Source organism: Misgurnus anguillicaudatus, chromosome 24 (genome assembly GCF_027580225.2).
Source record: "Misgurnus anguillicaudatus chromosome 24, ASM2758022v2, whole genome shotgun sequence".
NCBI classification, from domain to species: Eukaryota; Metazoa; Chordata; class Actinopteri; order Cypriniformes; family Cobitidae; genus Misgurnus; species Misgurnus anguillicaudatus.
In genome coordinates, this window is record NC_073360.2 from 22,293,268 (window position 1) to 22,318,577 (window position 25,310).

General features: G+C 38.7%; 1 protein-coding gene across 2 annotated transcripts in view; it reads right to left on the reverse strand.

Annotated features, from left to right (window-relative positions):
• Window positions 1–1,056: 1,056 nt before the first annotated feature.
• The window catches only part of dph1 (diphthamide biosynthesis 1), a 107,413-nt gene continuing 83,159 nt past the window's right edge, over window positions 1,057–25,310 (reverse strand). For both annotated transcript variants that reach the window (XM_055196630.2, XM_055196631.2), the window contains 4 exons: window positions 22,501–22,601; window positions 11,111–11,189; window positions 5,915–6,049; window positions 1,057–1,955 (listed from right to left, as the gene is read on the reverse strand). In XM_055196630.2, the coding sequence (XP_055052605.2) occupies window positions 1,875–1,955; window positions 5,915–6,049; window positions 11,111–11,189; window positions 22,501–22,601 (396 nt within the window). In that variant the 3' untranslated portion in view covers window positions 1,057–1,874. The remainder of the gene's footprint in view (window positions 1,956–5,914; window positions 6,050–11,110; window positions 11,190–22,500; window positions 22,602–25,310) is intronic.

Consider the following 25,310-nt stretch of genomic DNA (forward strand, 5'->3'; position numbering starts at 1 on the left):
CCAAGAAGTATATCGCTATCTGAAATATTGCCAAAGATGGTGTTACAGGGACGCAGGAAGTATGGATAGGGAGACGCAGCGTCTCGTTCCCTTCTCAGGGAACAACAACGTTCATGTGTCAGACACAACTATGCAAAAAAGCATTTTGGTATGAATCAACATTCACATACAGAAGATATAAGCATTTAAAGTAAACAGTTTAGCACGTGTGCTTAAAAAGTCTAGAATTTTAATGATATTATCCTACACTACACAGGAAGTAATATGTATTTTTTTTCCAGAAAACTTCTCCAAGCACTTTAAATTACCTGTATCTATGTATGTATATTTTTTGCTGCAGATTCACAAACTTTCAAGGACCCCGTGGGAACCCTGCAAAGACTGAAATCAAACTTTGATGATCCGTATCTCAAAATTAGATTATCAGACTTCAGTCTGGATTTCACAGCCAGGGTCACAATTCATAAAAAATGTAATGTCCAAGCCTATTTCTCAGTAAATCAATTATTATTTTAATGCATTATGATGTTCACATTGCAATCAAGTATGTAAATACCTGCATTTAAAGGTGCAGTGTGTAAATTTTAGCAGCATGTAGTGGTGAGGTTGCGAATTGCAATCAACGGCTCAGTCCGACTGCTAACCCCTCGCTTTTAAAACGCATAGAGAAGCTACGGTAGCCGCAACCGGAAAAACATGTCATCGTCGGAGACAACTTAGTAAAAAAGTTTGTCCGTTAAGGGCTTCTGTAGAAACATGGTGGCACAAAATGGGGACTTCCTCATTTTAAGGTAATAAAAACAACGGTTCATTATAAAAAGGTCTTTATACACCCCTGAAAATATAGTTTTGTATATTATTTTGCATTTCTGTCAAGAGATCCTTCTAAAAATTACACACTGCACCTTTAAACACTTGATATGATGTATACTGTACATTTTACACAAGACTGCATAAGCAAAAGACCAATAATTTAGAAGATGAATAAAAAAGGTATTTAACCCTGTGCAGAGGAATATGGCTGCTTTCCTGTCACCAATCATTTGTAGTCTCGCACAATTTAAAGATTTTAATGTGAATAATCGCTGCTGACAGTGAATGTTCATCCAAGACTTGGCCTAATCCGCTTTAGGGAAATTGGCTCCATGTGTTTTAGCTGACTGGCGAACCATCCGGGGTTTTACTGTCCATTTGGTATAAAAGAAAATAAACATAATGGTTTCATAGAAGCAGTAAATCAAAGCCTTGACAGTCAACCGTAAACAGTTTATTTTGCGTCTAACTAAAAATGTGCCCTGTGCGAAACGTTCACAAAAGTTCCTTTATGTTGGAGAACTTCCGATGGCCAAACGGGAAACACAAAAGCCTGAGCTCTGAATGTGAATTATCTTTCTCCGCAGAGGAATAATTCTGAATATGCTCCGGTTCCCCACCGTAATTTTCAAAAGAAGAAGGTCACCTATGAAAAGTGCTTGGCAGCTCCTTTCTAAAGGAAGGCCAAGATGATTGCATTTAACTAAAGCCATCCGCATAGCACAAGATGAAAAACTGCTCATTCGGCTGAGCTCCGATTCTCTCTCTCCACACACGCACAGAACAGGACACCAAAATACACCCTGGCGCACTTATGCATTTATCTCTGTAACTTTTGCGAGTTCCTCTTATCCCCATTTTATTTTAAACACATACTCATGGCACAATGTCGATAGAGGTCTGATTTGGTAGTCTCTTGCGGGCACATCACTGAAAAGCTCTGCCATCCATAGTGAGATAACAGAGCTGAACGCTGAGTTTTGATTGGCCTGCTTGTCTCCTGCAGATGTCCACGATGATCTGTGGTTGGCTGGCAGATTGCTGGTGTAAAGGGTTAGATTTTAATCTGCCTGGCAGCCACAGGAGGCGCTCTGGTCCTGACCACAGCCTCTCATCTGCTGACCTGCGTCTGAACTTGGCTTCTGTGGGAGATTGAAGGGATATTAAAGTAAAGGCTGAGTCAGATTCTCTAACACAATAACACTGCTATTTAGTTTCTACCATTAAGTGTGCATTAACAAACCAGTTGGGTGCGTAAATGCTCATTTACACTTATTAGCACACCAATATTTTAGACAAATTCAACTGGGAAAAGTCCAATGACTCTGCAAATAAACCAAAATGACACTGGTGACCCTGTCTGTAAAATTCAAGCAAAAGTCTCATAATCTAATTAAAAGATTAGGAGCATCAATATTTTTTAATTTCAATCTTTGACATTATCTTGCTCAGTCAATAATTAAGATTTCAAAGTAAAATTTTCACTGAATGTTCTTTACTGATTTTTTGCAGAAAATAGTCAATCACAAAAAATGACTTTAACTGGGTCTTCACTGTTTGGGTCACAAATATGCATTCAAACATTGTGTTAAAGGATTAGTCCATTTTCTTAAAAGAAAAATTCAGATAATTTACTCACCACCATGTCATCCAAAATGTTGATGTCTTTCTTTGTTCAGTCGAGAAGAAATTATATTTTTTGAGGAAAACATTGCAGGATTTTTCTAATTTTAATGGACTTTAATAGAACCCAACATTTAATACTTAACTCAACACATAACAGTTTTTTTCAACGGAGTTTCAAAGGACTATAAACAATCCCAAACAATGCATAAGGGTCTTATCTAGCATAACGATTGTCATTTTTGACAAGAAAAATAAAAAATATGTACTTTTAAACCACAACTTTTCGTCTTGGTCCGGTCCAGCACGACCTAACGTAAATGCGTAGTGACGTAGGGAGGTCACGTGTTACATATATAAAACGCAAATTTGCGGACCATTGTAAACAATAAACTGCCACAAAGACATTAATTAGTAGCCTATCAGTTGACATACAACAACGTCGGAACGGTCCTCTTTCTCAACACATGTAAACACTGGGGTGGAGTTTCGCGTTCGTCCTCTGTGACCTCCCGACGTCATGACGCACCGCGTCGGGTCACGCTAGCACATCGCGCTCAGACCTAGACGAGAAGTTGTGCTCCAAAAGTGTACATCTGTAATTCTTATTGTCAAAAATGACAATCGTTTTGCTAGATAAGACCCTTATGCCTCATTTGGGATTGTTTATAGTCCTTTAAAACTCCGTTGAAAAAAACTGTTATGTGTTGAATTAAGTATTAAATGTTGGGCTCCATCAAAGTCCATCAAAACGAGAAAAATCCTGCAATGTTTTCCCCAAAAAACATAATTTCTTCTCGACTGAACAAAGAAAGACATCAACATTTTGGATGACGTGGTGGTGAGTAAATTATCTGGATTTTTCTTTTAAGAAAATGGACTAATCCTTTAAAGAGCACCTATTATCCGATTCACAATTTTACATTTCCTTTGGTGTGTAAGTGTACAAAGGTACAAATCCCAAAGTAAACGATGACGCAAGTTATCATTACCAACTTAAATCTTCGTCATCTGCATTTTCTGGATTAGATTCGGCTCGTATTGATATGGTAGTAAAGGCGATATTAACTTCGTCGGTATTGCATTGGGAGCTGATCTTCAAAATATGGTAAGGAGCATCACATTTCTGGCTGACGACAGAGGTATTCAGGCCAATTACAACGCACGGGTTAGCTGGCCAATCGGAGGAGACTGCACTTTCCAGAACAATGAGGTTTGTACAAAATCAACGTGTTTCAGGAAGGCAGGGCAAAGTATGTGGAAAATAATGTGTTTTTTAAAACCACATGAATACATTGCATTACAGCAAATACACAAATAACGTTGTTTTTAGCAATGTAATGGGTGCTCTTTAAGCATGTTTTCTAAAGTAACCGGTAATATCAGATCTGGTGCAAACATTATTCCCATATGCTCTGATTGCACTTTATCACAAGGTGGCAGTATGATATAATTTTCATTATAAAACGGACTGGTCAGGTTCTAGATCAGTGGTTCTCAACCTTTTTCACTTCCAGGCCCCCTTGTTGCCCACGCAATATTTAAATTATTTTTTCCAAATAAAATGCACTAGAGCCTGGAATGACTAGATCTATGTATATTCGCTACTATAATGTAAATTTTTTTAAAAATTGTTTTAGCTTATTTTATTGCTTGTTTTGTCATATTTTGAATACTTTTAAACGGATAGTTCACCCAAAAATCATTTTCGTATGCTCATGTTGTTCTAATCCTTTATGAATTAATTTTTTCTGATAAACAGAAAATAAGATATTTTGATAAATGATGGTATGCACACAGCTGATTTAAACTCATGACTTTCATAGTAGGAAAAACAAATATTATGGAAGTATTGTAATAAATGATGATGAAGATATTTTGATAAATGATGGTAAGCACACAGTTGACAGCACCCATTGAATTCCATCGGATTTGTTTTTGTTACTATGAAAGTCAATGGTTAGAATCAACTGTGTGCTTACCATCATTTATCAAAATATCTTCTTTTGTGTTCACCAGAAAAAAGAAATACAGATTTAAAACAACATAAGGATGAGAAAATTATGAGAATTTTCATTTTTGGTGAACTATCTTTTTAAGTCATCTTGTGGCCCCCTCGGAAATCTGCTGAGGCCTCCTGTGAAACACTATCCTATTGATGAATATCAGTCATGTGACCTTTTACATCATTCCAGTTGCCTGCTGCCATCTTGAGTACCTACCGAGTAACAGTAGGCTACTGACAAGCATTGGCTAGCTTGCTACGATTTACAGATTTCTTATCTTTTACTGTCTATGATTTTTACGGATTCGGTAAATGGCTATAAAAGACACCATTTCACACCTCGACTGTCATGAAAAGAAACGCTACTTTAAAAAAATATCTTGTTTAGGGTGTGATGCCTACTCGATCCCTGATGCGTTCTTCCAGCCGCTGTCCGGTGCTGCCGAACTACCACTATTTTTACAGCACTAAGGCGGCACGACACAACATGAAACTTTTCTCAAAGTATTACCTGGATCTCTACACATGAACGCAAGCATTGAGAACATTGTGTACACAGAGTTCAAAAAAAAAAAGGTTTCGAACAACTGACCCTGTCTGCCACAGTGTCCGCTCGCCATCTTTGCCAGACATAAATAATCGATTTCCGAATGAATAAATCTCATATTAGGCTCGTTTTTCAACTAGAAGGTCAATATTGTTTTTCACTTGCAACAAAACAACGATTTATCCGTGCATTTATATGGAACTTTGCTTTAGGAGCTATCCATCTTTACTCTCCTCCCTCCTCACGTCGCATTTGGAGATCAATACATCTAGACAGGCAAGATGGTGGCGAGCGGACACCAAAACAACCAAAGTCAGTTGTCCAAAACCTTCTTTTTAGTAAACTCTGTGTACACAAACAATGTTCTCAATGCTCGAGTTCACGTGTAAAGACACATACTTCGAGCAAAGTATCATGTTGTGTCGAGCCTTCTTAGTGTTGATGCTCACAACATATTGATGGCATAGCTTCTAGTTCTTTTGCGACCAATACAGGTACTCAAATTGGCGAAAGAGAAGTTTGAGATGTGAGTGGCGTCAGCTGATACTCATGAATATGCTGTATGGTCAATGTTTTATAAATTTCATATTTATTTACTTAATTAACTAAGTTTTTAATAAAAGCAAAGCATTTGTGCCTTGAGAATTATTGCTTAATACTTTATTTTGCAGGTATAAGATTTTTTTAATAAATTATTTTCATATATTTACTTTAAATCACACATATTAAACCACATCTCAAATGTGACACTGCCTGTGAAAACCCAGCTAAAGTATTTTTTGTGATTTACTGTTTAAGGTCATGTCAAAGACTGAAATCAATGCATGAAATCAAAATTTGATGCTTCTAATCTCATAATTAGATTATGAGACTTCAGGGTCACATATATCCACGAAACACCATTACTTCTACACACACACACACACCTGCACAGGTTTGCGTACAGGTCTTTGTGGATGGTGTTCTGGGTGATTGGGGGTCCAAGCCCCCAGGCTTTGATTGGAATAGAAATCCATAGGATAAACCTCCTGCCATTCCACCTGCTGCAGTGCTACAGCTGCCTGTGAAACAGAGAGAGAGAGAGAGAGACATTGTTAATTAAAGACATCGATAGACTGCAGCATTAAACACTGTAGCTTCAGGCCTGAGAATCTTGAGAAAACAACGTGCCAACGGCTGACAGGTCGATACACGCATCAGCCACGAGCACAGTCAGATATCAAGGGAGCTCTAGTCGAACCCGGTGCTTTCACGAAGGGAAGAGCTTCACGTGATTCACACACGCCTCAATCACCAAACACCAAAATCTCCTGGATAACTCGATGTATTACCAATGTGCAAAAGATCTTCCCCACTGGCGATATACATCAGGCAGAGACTCTAAGCAGAGGAGCAATCTGTCCCGTTTCATGTGAACTACAAACGGAGCTGAATACATTTGCAAGGCCCCGGGAGAAATGCAGAGTTCTTTCTGCATGCGGCTACGTTACATAAACTCTGGCGGGATCTCCGTCAGACTGAGCTGCTTATATGAATAATCAATGTGCTGTGTTCATCTCCGCCCGTGGATACGTCTGCCCACTTTACACGTGAGGCACACAGTAATGTATGGCTCTAATACTGTGGGAGAAATGACAAACACCTCCGCCTCTGGTAAAGGACCGTCTCACTTGGATGACAATAACACAACACCCTATAAGCAAATGCTTCTCAATAAATCTCTCTTAAATGCCCTTCACATCCTAATGCAACAGGCACTCTTTTTATATTGACTGAAAGGGCAACAGCAAACACAAAGAGTTGCAGTTAAATTTTAAAGCTCACTTTTATGCCTAAAGGCAACATAAAATGTACTAAGCGCACGGTCTAATTTAACATTACAGAGAGCTTTTATTTTAATTTATTTTATTTATTCTATTAAGAAACTGCAGAACATTATAAACGTTTAATATATAAAAGGCTGTTGTGAGCAAGGGGTTAATACACCCGATCTGACACAATGAACTGTGGTTCCCCTATAGGTGATGGGTGAATAAAAATAGTAAAAAAATTACTACTCAAAGGTGTAATGTGTTTTAGCGGCATCTAGTGGTGAGATTGAGAATTGCACAAACCTCAATTTCAAAACGCAATGAGAAGCTGTGGTAGCTGCCATAGAACAAACATGTCTCGTCTGATACAACATAGGGACGGAATGCATTCTACAGAGCAGTTTAGGGCTACTGTAGAAACATGACGCCGACTTTTATGTACTTCCGGCGGTGTGTGTAGATAAAAACGGCACATTCTTAAGTAATAAAAACAATACAGTTCATTATGTGAGGTCTTTATACACCAATGATAATATACACTAACCTAAAGGATTATTAGGAACACCATACTAATACTGTGCTTTACCCTCTTTCGCCTTCAGAACTGCTTTAATTCTACTTGGCATTGATTCAACAAGGTGCTGAAAGCATTCTTTAGAAATGTTGGCCCATATTGATAAGATAGCATCTTGCAGTTAATGGAGATTTGTGGGATGCACATCCAGAGCGCGAAGCTCCCGATCCACCACATCCCAAAGATGCTCTATTGGGTTGAGATCTGGTGACTGTGGGGGCCATTTCAGTACAGTCAACTCATTGTCATGTTCAAGAAATCAATTTGAAATGATTCGAGCTTTGTGACATGGTGCATTATCCTGGTGGAAGTAGCCATCAGAGGATGAGTACATGGTGGTCATAAAGGGATGGACATGGTCAGAAACAATGCTCAGGTAGGCCGTGGCATTTAAAAGATGCCCAATTGGCACTAAGAAGCCTGAAGTGTGCCAAGAAAACATCCCCCACACCATTACACCACCACCACCAGCCTGCACAGTGGTAACAAGGCATGATGAATCCATGTTCTTATTCTGTTTACGTCAAATTCTGACTCTACCGTCTAAATGTTTCAACAGAAATCGAGACTCATCAGACCAGGCAACATTTTTCTAGTCTTCAACTGTCCAATTTTGGTGAGCTCGTGCAAATTGTAGCCTCTTTTTCCTATTTGTAGTGGAGATGAGTGGTACCCGGCGGGGTCTTCTGCTGTTGTATCCAATCTGCCTCAAGGTTGTGCATGTTGTGGCTTCACAAATGCTTTGCTGCATACCTCGGTTGTAACGAGTGGTTATTTCAGTCAAAGTTGCTCTTCTATCAGCTTGAATCAGTCGGCCCATTCTCCTCTGACCTCTAGCATCAACAAGGCATTTTCGCCCACAGGACTGCCGCATACTGGATGTTTTCACACCATTCTTTGTAAACCCTAGAAATGGTTGTGCGTGAAAATCCCAGTAACTGAGCAGATTGTGAAATACTCAGACCGGCCCGTCTGGCACCAACAACCATGCCACGCTCAAAATTGCTTAAATCACCTTTCTTTCCCATTCTGACATTCAGTTTGGAGTTCAGGAGATTGTCTTGACCAGGACCACACCCCTAAATGCACTGAAGCAACTGCCATGTGATTGGTTGATTAGATCATCGCATTAATGAGAAATTGAACAGGTGTTCCTAATAATCCTTTAGGTGAGTGTAGTTATGTATATTGTATTGCATTTCGGTCAAGAGATCCTTCTCAAAGATAGACATTGCACCTTTAATTTTTTTATTTAATTTGTTTTGTAGAGAAACTCATGTCTTATTAAATGTTTTATTTTTGTATCAACCATCTAAGTGCCACTTGTCTGTTCTGGATGTGCTACCACCTTCAGTTCATCAATTTCTCTTCCTCCATCCATCCCTTCCTTATTAACCCTGACATTATGACATATAGATCCCTCCATCCCCCTTTCACTGGCGTTTCATCATTGCTGTGCATAAGCTACCTACTAATCCCAACGCTGACAAGAGAGGCATGTGTGTCATATTGACTATAAATATAACATGACACACTCTGAACTTGCTGCCTCTCTCTCTCTCTCTCTCTCTCTCTCTCTCTCTCTCTCTCTCCTTTACATCTTACCTATTCTCATCTTATTCTGACTCCACAGAAAGAGCAATCACAGGCTGAAATATATTAAGGTTGCAGTTTCAGAAACCTATGCTATGGACTCCACCCATTTGCATTTAGATATTCAAATGAACCGACCGGTGCTGTTACTTCTTTTATAAAGGGGTGGTCCTTCACAAAACCTCAGCGTGTTAATGTTGCATTCTCATCTATTCTCATAATGCCACATTTGTTCGACGACATCGAATGTGCTCAGCTCCGGCGTGGGCCAAGCCGCAATGAAAATAGATTATGGTGAGAATATGAGAGCCACATACGATTATGCCGTGATTCAATATGGCACCATAGAGCATTATCATTATTCACTGAGAGATGTGATGGAGTAAAAAAGTCAACAGAAATGAGTTTTCCACGAGTTCATTGGGTACACTGTAATGATAGACTGATATTTCAGCCAGGTCAATTAATCGACTGATATTTGGTTATTCTGCCGGTGGCCGATAACCACATGCGTTTCAAACGAATGACTTACTATTTCAAGTAGAGTTTGGTCTTACTGTGCATTCACACCAGACGCGAATGAAGCAAATAAATCGTGCGAAGTTGGACGCTTGAATTAACTTACTTTAATAGGCTCAATTTGCTGACTTTAGCTAGCTTGTAGTCTCAAAATGTATTTAATAGACAATTTTTATTCCTGTTACTATAAAAATACGAAGATGTGTCGTACAGGTCTGGGTGTCCACATACTGTACAGCAACAATGATTTTGTCCTCTATTGTTGTTCCGATTTCTTTCTTAGCTCGCTACGTCATAATCATGTCACTACTAGAGCAATCTCCTGATTGGGTAACGCTCCGGAAATATCCAAAAAAGTTCCTATTTTTTAACTCAAACACCAGAAATGCGTCATTCACGAATCGTGCCGCAAGATGTCTATCATGTCTTTGCGTTGACTAAAAATGTAATTCACTCGCGCTTAACGCTTCATTTGCGTTTGGTGCGAATGCACCATGCAACAATGATAAAACATATCAACAAGTAAAATGAAATAAAATTTCTACAGTATATACAGTTTATATACAGGATGAATAGATAGATAGATAGATAGATAGACAGACAGACAGACAGACAGACAGACAGATGGACAGACCTATCTACAGTATATACAGCGCATATACAGGATGGATAGATAGACAGACAGATCTATCTACAGTATATACAGTTTATATACAGGATGAATAGATAGATAGATAGACAGACAGACAGACAGACAGACAGACAGACAGACAGACAGACAGACAGACCTATCTACAGTATATACAGTGCATATACAGGATGGATAGATAGACAGACAGACAGATCTATCTACAGTATATACAGTTTATATACAGGATGAATGAATAGATAGATAGATAGATAGATAGATAGATAGATAGATAGATAGATAGATAGATAGATAGATAGATAGATAGATAGATAGATAGATAGATAGATAGATAGATAGATAGATAGATAGATAGATAGATCTAGTTTTTGTTACCCTGTTTTTGTTTTTCATCTGGGAAGAGGGACGAGGGATTTATCTTAGACACCTATCCCAGGACAAATGTTCTATTTGCTGTCTGATTCTGGCTAAGCCGTGCTTTGGCATGACATGAGTCGGGATGTGTTTGTGTACTTATTTCTGCTGATAAGAGGATGAGCGAGAGAATTGGAGAGGCAGTGTAGCTGGTCGGCCAGTGGGAGGAGCTACTGAACCATCTCCTGTGTGTCTCTGTGGAGCAGGCACGGTAGATAAACAAACCCTGTATCTTGGGCAGAGCACGCTACACGGCACGGTGGCAGCTGTCTGTTCGCGTGAACAAACGCAAACACACATGTTGTACACACATGTTCACGTTCTTAAAGGCACGCACACAGAATTCACTCTGGACGTAGACAAATATGACAGTCAGAGGTCAAATTCTCATGTCGAAATGACAGCAGCATCAGGGCAGAGGTGAACAACAAGTGCATACAAACAGCAGAAACACATCTTCGTGGAGCGTGTTAAGGGCGTTCGTGCTAACTGTGGGTCTTTTGCTCTACTCTTGACAGTAAAGTACGATGGATCGTGGTGTATTCATGCAAGACATACGTACCTCATAAGGAGACAGCAGAGGTTTGGAGAAAGCCGTTCCCCAGTCGATGGAAAGCCGAGGACATGCTATCTGCACCCACCTATAGGCAAAGACGAAAGAAAAAACTGAGGTAAATATCTTATTTTAACAAAATAAGCTGCCATTTTAAATTGCATTTAAACAAGTTGCATTACAAGGTATACATTTTTATTAGTATGTCTGTTGCCTGGGTTCAAACCTATAACCTTTTGGGCTGCTAATGCTCTACCATTGAGCTACTGCACATTATGAAGACATTCTTCTCTTGGAGATAAGTAAACAAAGATTGTACACGCAAAAAAGTAAACAGGATCAATTCAATTCAAACTAAATAATGAAATGTGCTGCATTAAATCCCAGCTATTATTATTATTCACCATACATGTGCGTTTCTCTTGCACTCCTCGCACAAATACACACACAAACACTCACTTGGGAAAGCCAAGCACACCTCGAGATGCAGAGAGAATGTGAATATGAGCTATATTGATGTGCAGCACCGATACTCTGTTCAGTAAATATAAGAGCAAATCTGCACTGCCCTAAGGCTTCCCTGCAAAGCATTATTATATAGACAACCATAAAGTCAAATAAAATAAAGAAAAAGACCGGAGAGAGACAAAAAAATGGAAAGGGGGCTAGGGTGAGAAAGAGGTAGAAATGAGAAAGGTTAGGTGAGTTAGATTAACACTGCACTGCAATGCCTTAGTCTCCATGGAGCTACCCTACATAGCAAACAGACTGGGCGATAAAGAGAGACACAGAAAGAGAGAGAGCAGGACGGACAGAAAGGAATAACAGTGACATGAAGGGATAAGGTTGGGCTGGGTCGCATGAGAAATAGTACGAGTGATCCCTGGAAGGGACAGCGAGTGTCAAGAGAAGCAGATTTGAATTGAGACTGTGTGTTATGAATATAAAAGTAGCGTCGGTATTCTGATGGCTAATGCAAAGAGTATCAGCGAGCTCTGCACATCCACATTATGCTAAACTCAACACCTAAGAGGAGAACGTAAACAACACTCTAACACCAAACCCGTTCTTGTGTTCAAAACAGCAAGGCAGAGCGTGTTCAACTATTTATCTTGACACGCTGCTTTAAAGAGGACATATTTTACCGTGTTTTATTTTTAGATGTAGGTCCCAAAGTGAGACTTGATCAAATCCAAGAATGCATCCCGTGTATGCTTGGCAAGACGGTGTATGTATGCTACTTTAAATAGATTGAATAAATGAAATGGAAAAGTTTAAGATGCTGCAAAGTTTATCCTGAATTTCTGTTCTCTCAGCAGGACTGACTCGGTTTTCACCTCTATGTGGGTTAAGAAAGTCTCGGCGAGTAATTGATCCATAATGTAAATCAGAAGGTTGTTGGGAATATTAGGATGTTTGCAGTGCTGCATCTGCTCCTCATGACCCATTCTTTAATCTCCGCCTTGAGCGTCACACTTAATCCGCGGGTTTGTATCATGGCAGGCCTGATGCCAAATTATTCACACTCCCAAAGGCAAACAAATGAATGACGGAGCATTATTGAAACCTTTACAGCGGATAAAGATTTAGTGGAAAACTGATTAGGCTGTGTGTACAAGTTATTTTTAATTGGGCACAAATTGATGTAGCAGCTGTCCGTCTTTAGTACTGTATAAAAGTGGTCAGATTTCACAAGGTCTGTAATTTTTTGGCGTAATATTGTGGCTAAGGACTGTTCACTTTAGACAGAAAGGACAGAGATTTAATAAACAACCACATTTTTTGTTCATAAATGATTCAATGTGGCAGGCATTCCTACATGGGTCACTAACTGAAATAAATATAAGTGTGCCCCCATCTGACTGTACAGTAAACGCCTAAACAAAATAATGTAAATGTGTAGAAATGTGTTTACATATTACCAGTCCAATACTGTCTCTATACTCATTCTGAACAAAGATCTGGGTAATTCTGTAAAATGGATTTTCGTGTGGTAAAATGGAAGGAAGTGTAGAACTTCATGAACGATGTGTTTCATGGGAATTAAACCCACAAGCGTTGTGCTGCTAATGCAATGATCGTCCAGGAACATTCATTGATCTGCACTCAAATGTTATTTTCATTGACTAAATGATTTTGACAATTTAATCAGTAAACTTATGCAACTTAAAGGGCCAATATTATGCACATTTTTACAAGATGCAATAAGAGTCTCAGGTGAGCCTAGAATGGTTCAGCTCAAAATACCATAATCAGAATTTCTTATAGCATGCCCAAAATGCCCCTATTTCGGAAGGAGCAAAAAAAATGCTGTTTTCACATGTGTGTTTCTTTACATGCAAATAAATTACTGCTTTGGGTTAAAAATAGATCTGATTCCTGTGAATACAGTCTGGGACAAAAATATATTTAGCCGCATTAGCACTACAACATGCTAACAAACACATTTAAAAAAAAAAGCTTTTTTGGGTAAGTTAACCTAACCTGTGGACAGAGCTTTGTTAGTGTGACATCACATTAACAAGTGAATCAAAACAGCATGTCTAAAGGGCCGGGTATACCTTTTTCCAGCTTTCCAAGTATACTCATCCAGGCTACAAGCAGATAAGTAGCCTAGCAGACCATCGGGGCAGCATTGATTTGCGACATTTACAGTATATTAAAAAATTTGGATAGATGAAGAAAAATAGCGGATACACCATTGCAAACAAATTTTAGAGCAAACATAAGTAAACAAAGAGCAGGAATCACATATTATGGTGACAAAAATGCTCCACAGCTTTCTGTTTTTGAAAGAAGTGGAAATAAAAGAAGAAAAGACGATGGTGTGTGCAAACACTGTCTATTGCCTTTGTGTAAGTGTGTGCGCTGTCGTACAAGGGCCATGACCGCGGACCCTCCTGATGACGAAAATGACGTCATGCGGACGGCGCGCATACGCGAACGGCCCAAGTACTGTATACCTTCGGCTTAATAAGACTGCTCTGATTTAATGGGAATGAAAAAAGATGAGTAGGTGGATTTTTTTATTTTAAGGTGGTTGTGTTCACACACTGCCAGCACACATTTATGTGGATTTTGCATAATATGAGCCCTTTAAAATAAAACAAAAATAATAATTTTTTCATTTGTGTGCCGAATAGGAATCGTATAAGTTTTGGATTTTTTTTTCGAGTATGGCACTGTGTGATGATATAAAGGGCAGAATTCCTTGTATGGACACTTCTTCACGAAGAGCATGTGCACACATCGACCAGATTGAGAACAAGATAAGCCAATCAGTGTGCTTCGTTCAGGTTATGCAAGGTGTCTGCAATGCTGTTTTGCAGATTGTTTAAATATAAAAGATAAAGCGATGCCAGCGATAAAACGATAAAGCTTCGGCTGCCCTGCCAACGACAATAAAGAAAAGGTGTAGTGGACGCTCCGAAGCTCGAATGCATTCTCTGAACAGTGGAACGGTTTCCGCCTTCTGATTGGTTGCCTACGAACCGCGTCATAGCTCATTACCATAAAGTTGAGCTGATTTCAACAAATGAAATATACAAATTACAGCAACTCTAGTCAAGATTTACAACATTAAGTTGAAAAAAATTAAAAAGCCTATTTGATTATACTTAAAAATTATAAGTATCAACAATTTTTTACAGTGCATCTGATTTTGACACCAGATGCAACAGATGTTTGTCTTAACTACAGTGTGCATTTGGTAAAATCCCATCAGGGGTTCCAACCAGCTCTCAAAGAATCCCCAAGCAGATATCATAAAACCATCAGCAAAACGAAACAGCAGAAGCACATGCAAAGAGCTTATCACACAGGGAATTAGGAGAGGAACAGTGGTATTCCTCAAAATACCCCATATCACCGGAGAAACAGACAAACAAAGAAATGAGATGTAAACAGTAAGTAAAAACAAATATTTACTCGGTATTTAAAGTAGAATTAATTTTCTGTTATGCAAAAGAACCTCAGCATGGCATCAAATTCAATTTACAGGCTTATCAGAGCCAGCATCTGTCCCCTCGCCTGAGACAACCCTCGCTATGGGGAGCCACGCGGCCAGAAACGCACTCTTCCGTCTGTCCGCATCAAACCCATTCTCCCAATCCACTTCTGCTCCGAGGCATCCGCTACCAAGAGAGGTCAAAGACGCGTAATGATGCCTGTTTTGCTTTCTCAAAAGTGGCCCCATTAGCATGTGAAGGCAGTCCTGATGAGAGCGTCTTCATGCTGGTCCCGTAACCGCAGGGTGAAGGTGGGAGGGCAAGACTTCACATGAAAGAGTCTAATTGAAGGAGGATGATCTGTGATGGCTGTAGGGGGGTTTCCTCGTGCTGGCGCGAGCAGTGTCACCAATTGGCTTTCGTCTTTTGGCGTGAAAATAATGGATTTTAATTAGCCAGTCGACCTGCTGCATACAATAGCACAATTAACCTTTGTGATCCATGGGGTAATGGGCATCCGCACCTACAAACCTCATTTAAAATGGACAGAGAAGTGTAATTACATTAGGCTTAAAATAAAGGGCACATATATATGAAAGGGAGGGCCGGGGGAGTACCTTGCTCCTTTGAGGAAAATTTCACAAGATGAGTGTAAACTTTGTTATCTGAGGTTTTGACCTTAACAATGGCGATCATTAATAGTGGTGGATTTTTACATATCCCTGTTTACACTTACAGTACTAAGGCAACCTCTATTTTGGTTATGTCAACCAGAAATGGACAGCACTCAATATTTACAGTACTACTTGTTTATGTAGCTCACTTGGTAGTGTATTGTGTTCGTTGAACAAATTGATAAACTGCACTGTAAGTTGCTTCGGATGAAAGTGTCTGCCAAATGCAAAAATGTAAACGTACTTCTAAGTAACTATAATAATGCAATCAGAGACCCACCTATCAAAATACGATTACAGATGATGCATTTGGGACACTGGCTTTTCAAAGACTGGCTCACCTAGATAGATACTGTAACAGTGTTAATGTAATACAGGCATAACCATGGCCTTAACCACCTAGAGTGAAATCTCAAAAATACCACTTCACATACTCTTACTGAATTGTAAACATCAAATAATGTATGTTCTGATTTTACCAATTCACGATTTTATAGTACGGATAAAACAATTTATGCATCTAAATGAGGTTTTTAACTGTGTGAAAACAGTTTTAGTTCAGTGTAGGTTGGAACAAGCTCTTATAGTTAATGAGTTCAGTGTAAATCCACACTTAGCGTAACTGCCCCTTTAAAAAAAAATACAGTGCAGTTATATTCTTGCCCAACCTCTAGTGCAGTGGTTCTGAAACTATTTCAGCGTGCGGCCCCCCTTGTGTACGGTGCATTCCTTCGTAAAACTGGGGCCCCCTGGCACCATCTCATGGCCCCCAGTTTGAGTACCACTGATCTAGTGTATATTTATCTCCTCCTGCTTAAAGATGGATTTCTATCAAACAAAATATAAATGAAAGACAGGCCAGACATGGTATTTCTTATAGGTGTGAGCGTAAGAGCTCAGGGCAAACATGCCTTTGTTTTACATTTCTTTTTTAAGCATCTCTGTATATAAAACTTGCCTTGGGTGATTCCAGCGATGCATTCTTATGTCCCCTATATATATCATATATGTCCTAATCCACTAGATAAAACATACATAAACCCACAATGCAAATTACTTTAGTTACTGTAGGTCTATTTTATATCAATTATGTACAAACTGGTGAATATAAAAATGTAACTACATTGGTTTGAATGGATTGCCATGTCTCTAGATGCTATTCTCCTAAACATATTAAAATGGCAATTTATTTAGAAATATTCCAGGTATTTCTTCAAATTCACTCTTAACTAAGTACTATAATTTTTAGGGAATTGTTTTTATTGCTTATTATTTTATACTCCAATATCTATATGTGCCAAAGAATGCATTGAAATAATACACTCACCTAAAGGATTATTAAGAACACCATACTAATACTGTGCTTGACCGCCTTTTGCCTTCAGAACTGCTTTAATTCTACGTGGCACTGATTCAACAAGGTGCTGAAAGCATTCTTTAGAAATGTTGGCCCATATTGATAAGATAGCATCTTGCAGTTGATGGAGATTTGTGGGATGCACATCCAGAACACGAAGCTCCCTTTCCACCACATCCCAAAGATGCTTTATTGGGTTGAGATCTGGTGACTGTGGGGGCCATTTTAGTACAGAAATCGAGACTCATCAGACCAGGCAACATTTTTCCAGTCTTCAACCGTCCAATTTTGGTGAGCTCATGCAAATTGTAGCCTCTATTTGTAGTGGAGAATAGTGGTACCCGGTGGGGTCTTTCGCTGTTGTAGCCCATCCACCTCAAGGTTGTGTGTGTTGTGGCTTCACAGATGCTTTGCTGCATACCTCGGTTGTAACGAGTGGTTATTTCAGTCAAAGTTGCTCTTCTATCAGCTTGAATCAGTCGCCCCATTCTCCTTTGACCTCTAGCATCAACAAGGCATTTTCGCCCACAGGACTGCCACATACATGTTTTTCCCTTTTCACACCATTCTTTGTAAACCCTAGAAATGGTTGTGTGTGAAAATCCAAGTAACTGAGCAGATTGTGAAATACTTAGACCGGCCCGTCCGGCACCAACAACCGTGCCTCGCTCAAAATTGCTTAAATCACCTTTCTTTCCCATTCTGACATTCAGTTTGGAGTTCAGGAGATTGTCTTGACCAGGACCACACCCCTAAATGGCATTGAAGCAACTGTCATGTGATTGGTTGATTAGATAATTGCATTAATGAGAAATTGAACAAGTGTTCCTAATAGTCCTTTAGGTGAATGTATGTAAAATTGTTCTCTGATATCCACATAGAAGGTATGTGGCTTTATTAAGGGCAACAATTATTCAGAGACATGTTGTTTACATGTCCATTTACAACCCTAGGATTTGCCCCTAGAATGAAATGGCCTATGATTACCTTATTTCAAAGGGTCATGAATAATAATGTTGAGCTCTGCTCTGATTGGCTGTTTCTCAGAGAAGCTCCTTCAGTAGCTCTGTGTGTTTGCAAACAGACTGCATGTTTGAGCCTGTATCAGACGAAGATACTGAATTTGAGGAATAATTAATTGTTTGGAGTTGTTAATGGATGTTTCTGAGTGGTAAGTTTGTGTTTTTTCAATAACATAACTGTATCGGCAAAAGGGGGTATGCAAGACGTCGGTTTTCCATGTGACCACGCCGAAGCTCGCCCTGTTGAATGGCAAAACATTCAACAAAATGGCTGGTTTTCATTGCGGCTGCTGCCTTGGCCTTAACAGTGACTCTAACAACTTGCCAAACAATCAGTAGTCTGTGGACATTGGCATATGGCCAGACATTGCTTTTCCTGACATTATGTTTGTCGTGCCTAACACTATTAAACCGTCCCACCTTTGTAGAACACAAGGCTCATCATAATGGATGTTTATTATTGAAGGCTCACTGACAAAACTTTGCAATTACAATTGCAATTAATTGGTGTATTTTATAGGATTTTTTAATTCCAAAATGCTACATACCTGACATATAGTTACTGCTACTGATTTACTTCTCATTTGAGTGTTTTTTGGAGTCTGGAAAAAGACCGCTCCAAATTTTTGTTGAATCTGTTAGCACCGTTGATCACACAACTACTTTTCCCATTTTAGACGCGTTTTTCACGCTATGCTAATCCTGTCACTCAGACTTTTTGCCACTCAGTGGGTGTAACCGCAGTCACTTTTGCCAAAGGTGAAATCATGTGCATACCCTCTAGTAGAACTTCAGCCCTAACACTAACATATAGCATTAATTAGCATACAGTGCTAGCTCAACAATCACAACTTTGTTTTTAGCATTACAACAGCATTGTACTTAATTTAATGTTGGGGTGTACATATCAACTGTAACGTCACAGTTGGTGTTATATTGAGATTGGCCTGTTTTCCAACAGTCTTTAGCATGTACAAGGTTTACATAAGGAGGAGGAAACAATCACGTTTGAGGCTCACCATATGTCATTATCATGTAAAGAACTTGTATTACTCATTTATGCCTAGGTGAATACAGCACCTTTAATATCTTTCTATCCTGTTTTTTGTCAAATCAAGTTCGTTGATGACATCACCACGAGAAAATGACCTTATTTGGGTGTGTGGGAGTACGCAATGCAGTTGGTTTTAAAAATTGACACTAAATATTCCTTTCTGTTCAATAATACTATATACATCTGTTTTTTACTATACAATTACAGATGCCTCACTAAGCAATCATTTTTATCATTGCTTAGTGGAGAAGATTGCTCAATCATTTTTATTTCCATCCTGTAGATGCAAAATTTCCACTGTATACATTTTCTGAAAGCATGTTTCTCTAGCATACTACAAACACCTCCTTAAATCACAACACAGACATATTTGCCTTTTTATGGCATAACAGGAATGACCCCTGAACTAAACATCAAACACTTCACACTGACCGCAGGATTCACAAACACCAGCGTATTCGTAAAATTCAAGTAGTTTCAAGTGGTAAAGTCTACTCATTTCCAGGCCATTTCAGCTGTCCATTTGAACAACCTTCACGCATTTGCTATAAACCAGGTATCAATATTGTTCCTGATGCTTCTCTCTCTGGCAATTCCCCACTGGACGGTTCGATTAACCTTCCAATTACAGTGGCGACTGCTGGCAGTCAGCTGATACCGTTGTCTTACATCATCTCATCTTCACCACATCATTGACATCACCAGTGCGGCATTAATTACCGATCACGTTTCCCTCAAAAATGTCCTCGCAATGTTCTCAATGTCTTCCTCTGCTCGAATCTTCACGTTTCCACCGACACCAATCGCAGCAAAAGCCACTGACATTAATAGATGAAACGAGAGAGAGAGAGAGGTGTAACTTTTTCTGCTTGTCGTCCCTGTTGCCATTACATATGCAGCACAAGAGCACAAGACTGATGAGGACGGCTGATCTCTCTCTAGTTTTTTGCTCCTTTTTAATATAACCTCCATGCCTCCTCCTATCTCGCCTTTTTTCACTTTCTGACCTCATGACCCCGGTTCTCCCACTAATTCATGTTAAGATGGCAGCTGTGCCAATCTCTCGTCCCCAGAGACATTGGTCATGGAGTCGGGGATAGTGTGTAGTTAACTGCACAATGCAATACTGGTTTAAAAAAAAAATAAAAGCCACAGATGTTGTATTTTTTGTTTTTGAGATTCTGCAGGAATCCCGAAAAACTTAACGGCAGACCTGGTGCGATTTTAAAAGCCCATGACGCAAGTAGGCATTTTTGACGATACCGAATAATACGCAACTCAATATGCTGTAATGACTTTTCTGACCCCGGCATGCGCAGTGAAAACATTTCGGCATTTACTAATACATTTATCAAATCAAACATTGTAACTGTTAACATTAATTAAAGAGCACCAATAGTCCGATTCACGATTTTACGTTTCCTTTGGTGTGTAGTACATGTTAACGATATGCAAAAGGTACAAACCCCAAAGTAAACGATGACGTAAATTATCGTTTCCAACGTGAACCTCTTTTCTTGGACTACAACAAACACACGGATTGTAGGCAACAGTTTACTTCCTGGGATTGGTGATGTAGACAAGACCGACATTATCATAATTTCTCCTGCTTGACTTCACAGCCTGTAAGTTAACTCCTGTTAGCATTGCATTGTGTGCGAATCTTTCAAACATGGTAAGGAGCGTCACATTTCCGGTCAGGGAGTTTCATGAAGACAAGGAAATCTAGAGCTACAAAAATGTACGGTATGTGGAAAATAATGTTTGTTTTTAACCATAAAGCACGCAAACACATTGTATTATACCAAATACACAAAATAACGTTGTTTTTTAGCAATGAAATAGGTGCTCTTTAATGCACCATGAACTAACATGAATAACTTTATTGACATTAATTAACATTAACAAGAATTAATACATGCTGAAAAACTATATAGTTCATTGTTTGTTTATGTTAGTTAATGCATTTACTAATGTTAAAGGAATAGTCTACTCATTTTCAATATTAAAATATGTTATCACCCTAACCAAGAATTGTTGATACATTCCTCCACCATCTGTGCGCGTGCACGCAAGCGCTGGAGCGCGCCGCGACGCCCCGACAGCATTTATCCTAGCCCCATTCATTCAATGGTACCAATCAGAGATAAAGTTAGAAGTGACCAAACACATCAACGTTTTTCCTATTTAAGACGAGTAGTTATACGAGCAAGTTTGGTGGTACAAAATAAAACGTAGCGTTTTCCAAGCGGATTCAAAAGAGGAACTACACTCTATGGCGCAATAGCACTTTCGGGAGCACTTCGACTCGCCTGAAAAGTCCGCTCCCCTTCTCCCTCTCACAATGGGAGAGGAAGGGGTGTTACTGTGCCGAGTCGAAGTACTCCCAAAAGTGCTATTACGCCATAAAATGTAGCTCCTCTTTTAAATCCGCTTAGAAAAGCGCTACGTTTTATTTTGTACCACCAAACTTGCTCATATAACTACTCGTCTTAAATAGGAAAAACGTTGATGTGTTTGGTCACTTCTAACTTTATCTCTGATTGGTACCATTGAATGAATGGGGCTAAGCTAAATGCTATCGAAGTGTCGCAGCGCGCTCCAGTGCTTACGTGCACGCACACAGATGATTGAGGGATGTATCAACTCTTCTTAGTTAAGGTAAAGTTTAATATTGAAAATGAGTAGACTATTCCTTTAACTAATACAACCTTAGTGTAAAGTGCTACCGAAATTTGTGCAAATTATAACCAGTGTAACATATAAATATACAGTAAAATGCATACTTAAGCAGTACACTGTATAAAATTGCATGGGTGCAAATATGTAAAAAAATGCAGAATATAAAAGTATAATGTGCAAGTAAACAGTATAATGTAAAAAATACCAAGAGTGTTAACAGTGCAAAGACGTCAACAGCCAATGTGAAGTTGAAACGCCGGTATAACAAAGCTCTGCACTACTTAAAAGCAGAGTGTCTTTTTTCACACATCATTTGTATAAGTAATTTTATAATTATTCAAATAACATTGCTTAAACTAATAGGACATGAGGCCAATATAAACCAAAAGGCTTTTTGTTTCACAGAGCATCCCTCAATAATCTCAAAGCCCACCGCAACAATAACCCAACGGCACCACAGAGGAGATGTTCACAAAACCTGTGACCCAGTCGGACACAGCTTATGATATTCGTTTCATACAGGTACCTCGCTCGTCCTCGGGGTGTGCTAGTCCTAGATTAACCTGTGTGAAAGAGCTTTATCGTGTGCTGTCTGAAGTGAGCCGATGTTTAATTGTGTGAAATGGAGACCGTGACCGTGCATGCAGATGGGGAGAAACTTACGCGTCCACGTCTGCGAGAAGCTCCAGTTTGCTGGGGAAGATCTCAGACAGAAGCACTCGAGTGTACGACCGGCCCAAAGACTCCAAACGAGACTCTAAATGCTGCAGAGAGAGAATTGATCAGAATTTTAAAACAGATTTACATTACAAACATCTAATTTCATGCATAGAGCTCAAGGTCGATGTGAACAGTTGCCAACACCATTAAGACTTGACAGTGTAGGAGGAAAGAAAAGAGAATAAAATGTCACGAAATTTATTGAAGAACAAGATAACTGTTTCCATTTCCACTTTCAGAGAAATGACTGTACCATGGTATTACCATCAGATACTGCAGTACCGTACTTTCCGGACTATAAGCCGCACCGGAGTCTAAGCTGCATTATTCAAAAATGCATCATTAAGATGAAATAACATATATAAGTCACAGTGGACTATACGCCACGTTTATTTATAAAATTATTTCACAAAATCCAAGCCGAAGAACAGACATTTAATCTGGAAAGGCAAGTTATTCAACTAAACAATAGCAGACAGAACAGCAGGCTGAATAGATGTCTTTACGTTAAAAGTAATATTATCAGTTTTTTAAACAATAAACTATAGCATACTGAACTTACCTGGAAGGTTGAATAGGTTTAATTAACCAAACAAGCCAACTAGCATGACGTTCGCATACTCGTCATTCCACATCACTGAATTTATTGAATTACATAAATACAGAAGCAGCATATGGCGGACTCCTGCGACTGTAGAAGGTAATGTTGTCTCTTGCCTCATAAATGTCGAAATTATTTCATTCTGACTTACAAGGCGCACCTGACTATACAGTAAGACGCAGCACCAGCCAAGTTATGAAAAAAAAAACGTGGCTTATAGACCGAAAAATACGGTAAGTTGTTTGTAAGGCAAAGTCAACAGACTAAGTAATTAGACTTTCACATGAAAATGAAATAATTGGGTTTTAATTAGTAAAAATGTAATTATTTAAAAGCAAAAAAATTAAAAGGTCAAAAAACAAACGTGAGTGTGTTTGTATAAATATGCTCTTATGCAATTTTAATTTATTCATCTTAACATCTAATTATTCATCCTTTTGTGACAGGCAGGAGAAAAAGGGAATAATAGCACAATTCTAGCTCACTTCAGGATAAAGGGTTGCATTACAAGACTTTCCCTGCACACTTTGAAGTGTAAAGCCCAGTGGACCACAAATATTACCAACAGAAACCTGCAGACATCAGTGAGAAGGTATGCGGGTGAATGGTCGGCTTCAAAGCACAGCCGAAAAAGGAAGGCGAGTGGAAAGGAGTACTCTTCTTCTTCATTTGAAGTGTATGGACAGATTAGCTGGCTTAGTTAACCTTGAAAAGGGTCACTGACGACTGCAGTTCTGTGTACGCGCTGTACGTTTATGTGACAGATACACAGAATATTTAATGCAGGGTGCGACAAAGCCATAGAGTTTCCTAATAAACAGATATGATTTAATACTTTTTCAAAATTTAAAAATAAGGTGTGCATTTTTACATGTTATTTTTTACACTTATGCCATTACTTGAGTCTTTTAAAAGAGATTTTCAAAAAAGTTCTGGTTGTTCGTGGCCAGTGCCACTACGATGAATGGAGAACAGAGCTTTGAAGATTCTGTAAAGACATGAAAGTATTATAAAATGTATCCAAAAGCATCAATACCACTCGTGTGTTACACTGTAAATCTTTTGAAGTCATGCAATATCTTTGGGTGAGAATCGTCACATCCAGCTTTTGCAACTAGTTAACAGAGTTGAACTTTAAGAAATAAAATGAAGCCTTTACAATGTGTTCCAAATTATTATGCACATGCCATTTTTGTTTATTTTTCCAGTACAGTCAGTAAGTCTACAATTTTTATTTTACCCTCAACAGTTATATTTTAAAGAAATAAAAATGTCAAAAGTTACTTTAATACTTTACAAATATGCAAAATATGCTGTTCCAAATTATTAAGTAATTTGTAGTTCTCATGCAACATGGGTATGAAAAAATATATTTCTAAAGTCAAAAACATGTGCATTATCTTAAAAAAGAAAAATATTTATATAAGAAAATAGGCAGCAATAAAAAGCCACAGTTAAGAAGCAAACATGTATTTAAACCTGCTAGTGTCTCTGGAATCCCAAGAACCCCTCAATACAGCATCCTTCAGTGCATAAAGCTGTATTTTCACCCCTCCCCAAACCAAAACTTGCAAAAATGAAACATTTGCTTTGAGCTGAGAATACAAGAAAACTATTTTCAAACAGTTTTATTCATTGATATGCCATAATAGACTGAATAGTAGAGATGAATGTCATTCTGGAATGTCAGCATCAATGACCATTTTAATTCATATGGGTATAAATAAGAAAGAAATCAAGGTAGTACCAGCATCATCCTCTGATTTCAGTCCTATTTAAGAGCCTGTGGTGCATCATTATATGAAAGATCTGTGAGGTGGACAGCACTATAATTCCATACATCAACTTAGGGATGCAATATAGCATCTTTAAGTGAAATAAAGACAAAACCTATACTTGCATACTTACAAGTTTAATGAATGGGTGAGTTAAAGTCATGTCAAAGATATGGTCATATATTACTATGCAACTTGTGTAAATACAATATTTATTTTACATTGTGATTGGTTTTGGATAATGTTTGTTTTGTGTCCATGCAGCACATTTGACAGATATCTGTTTTTGGATCATTTTTATCCATTATATAATTATGCATTTGGTTAAAGTGCATTCTGCATAATAATTTGGAACAGTAATAAAGTATCTTTTGACA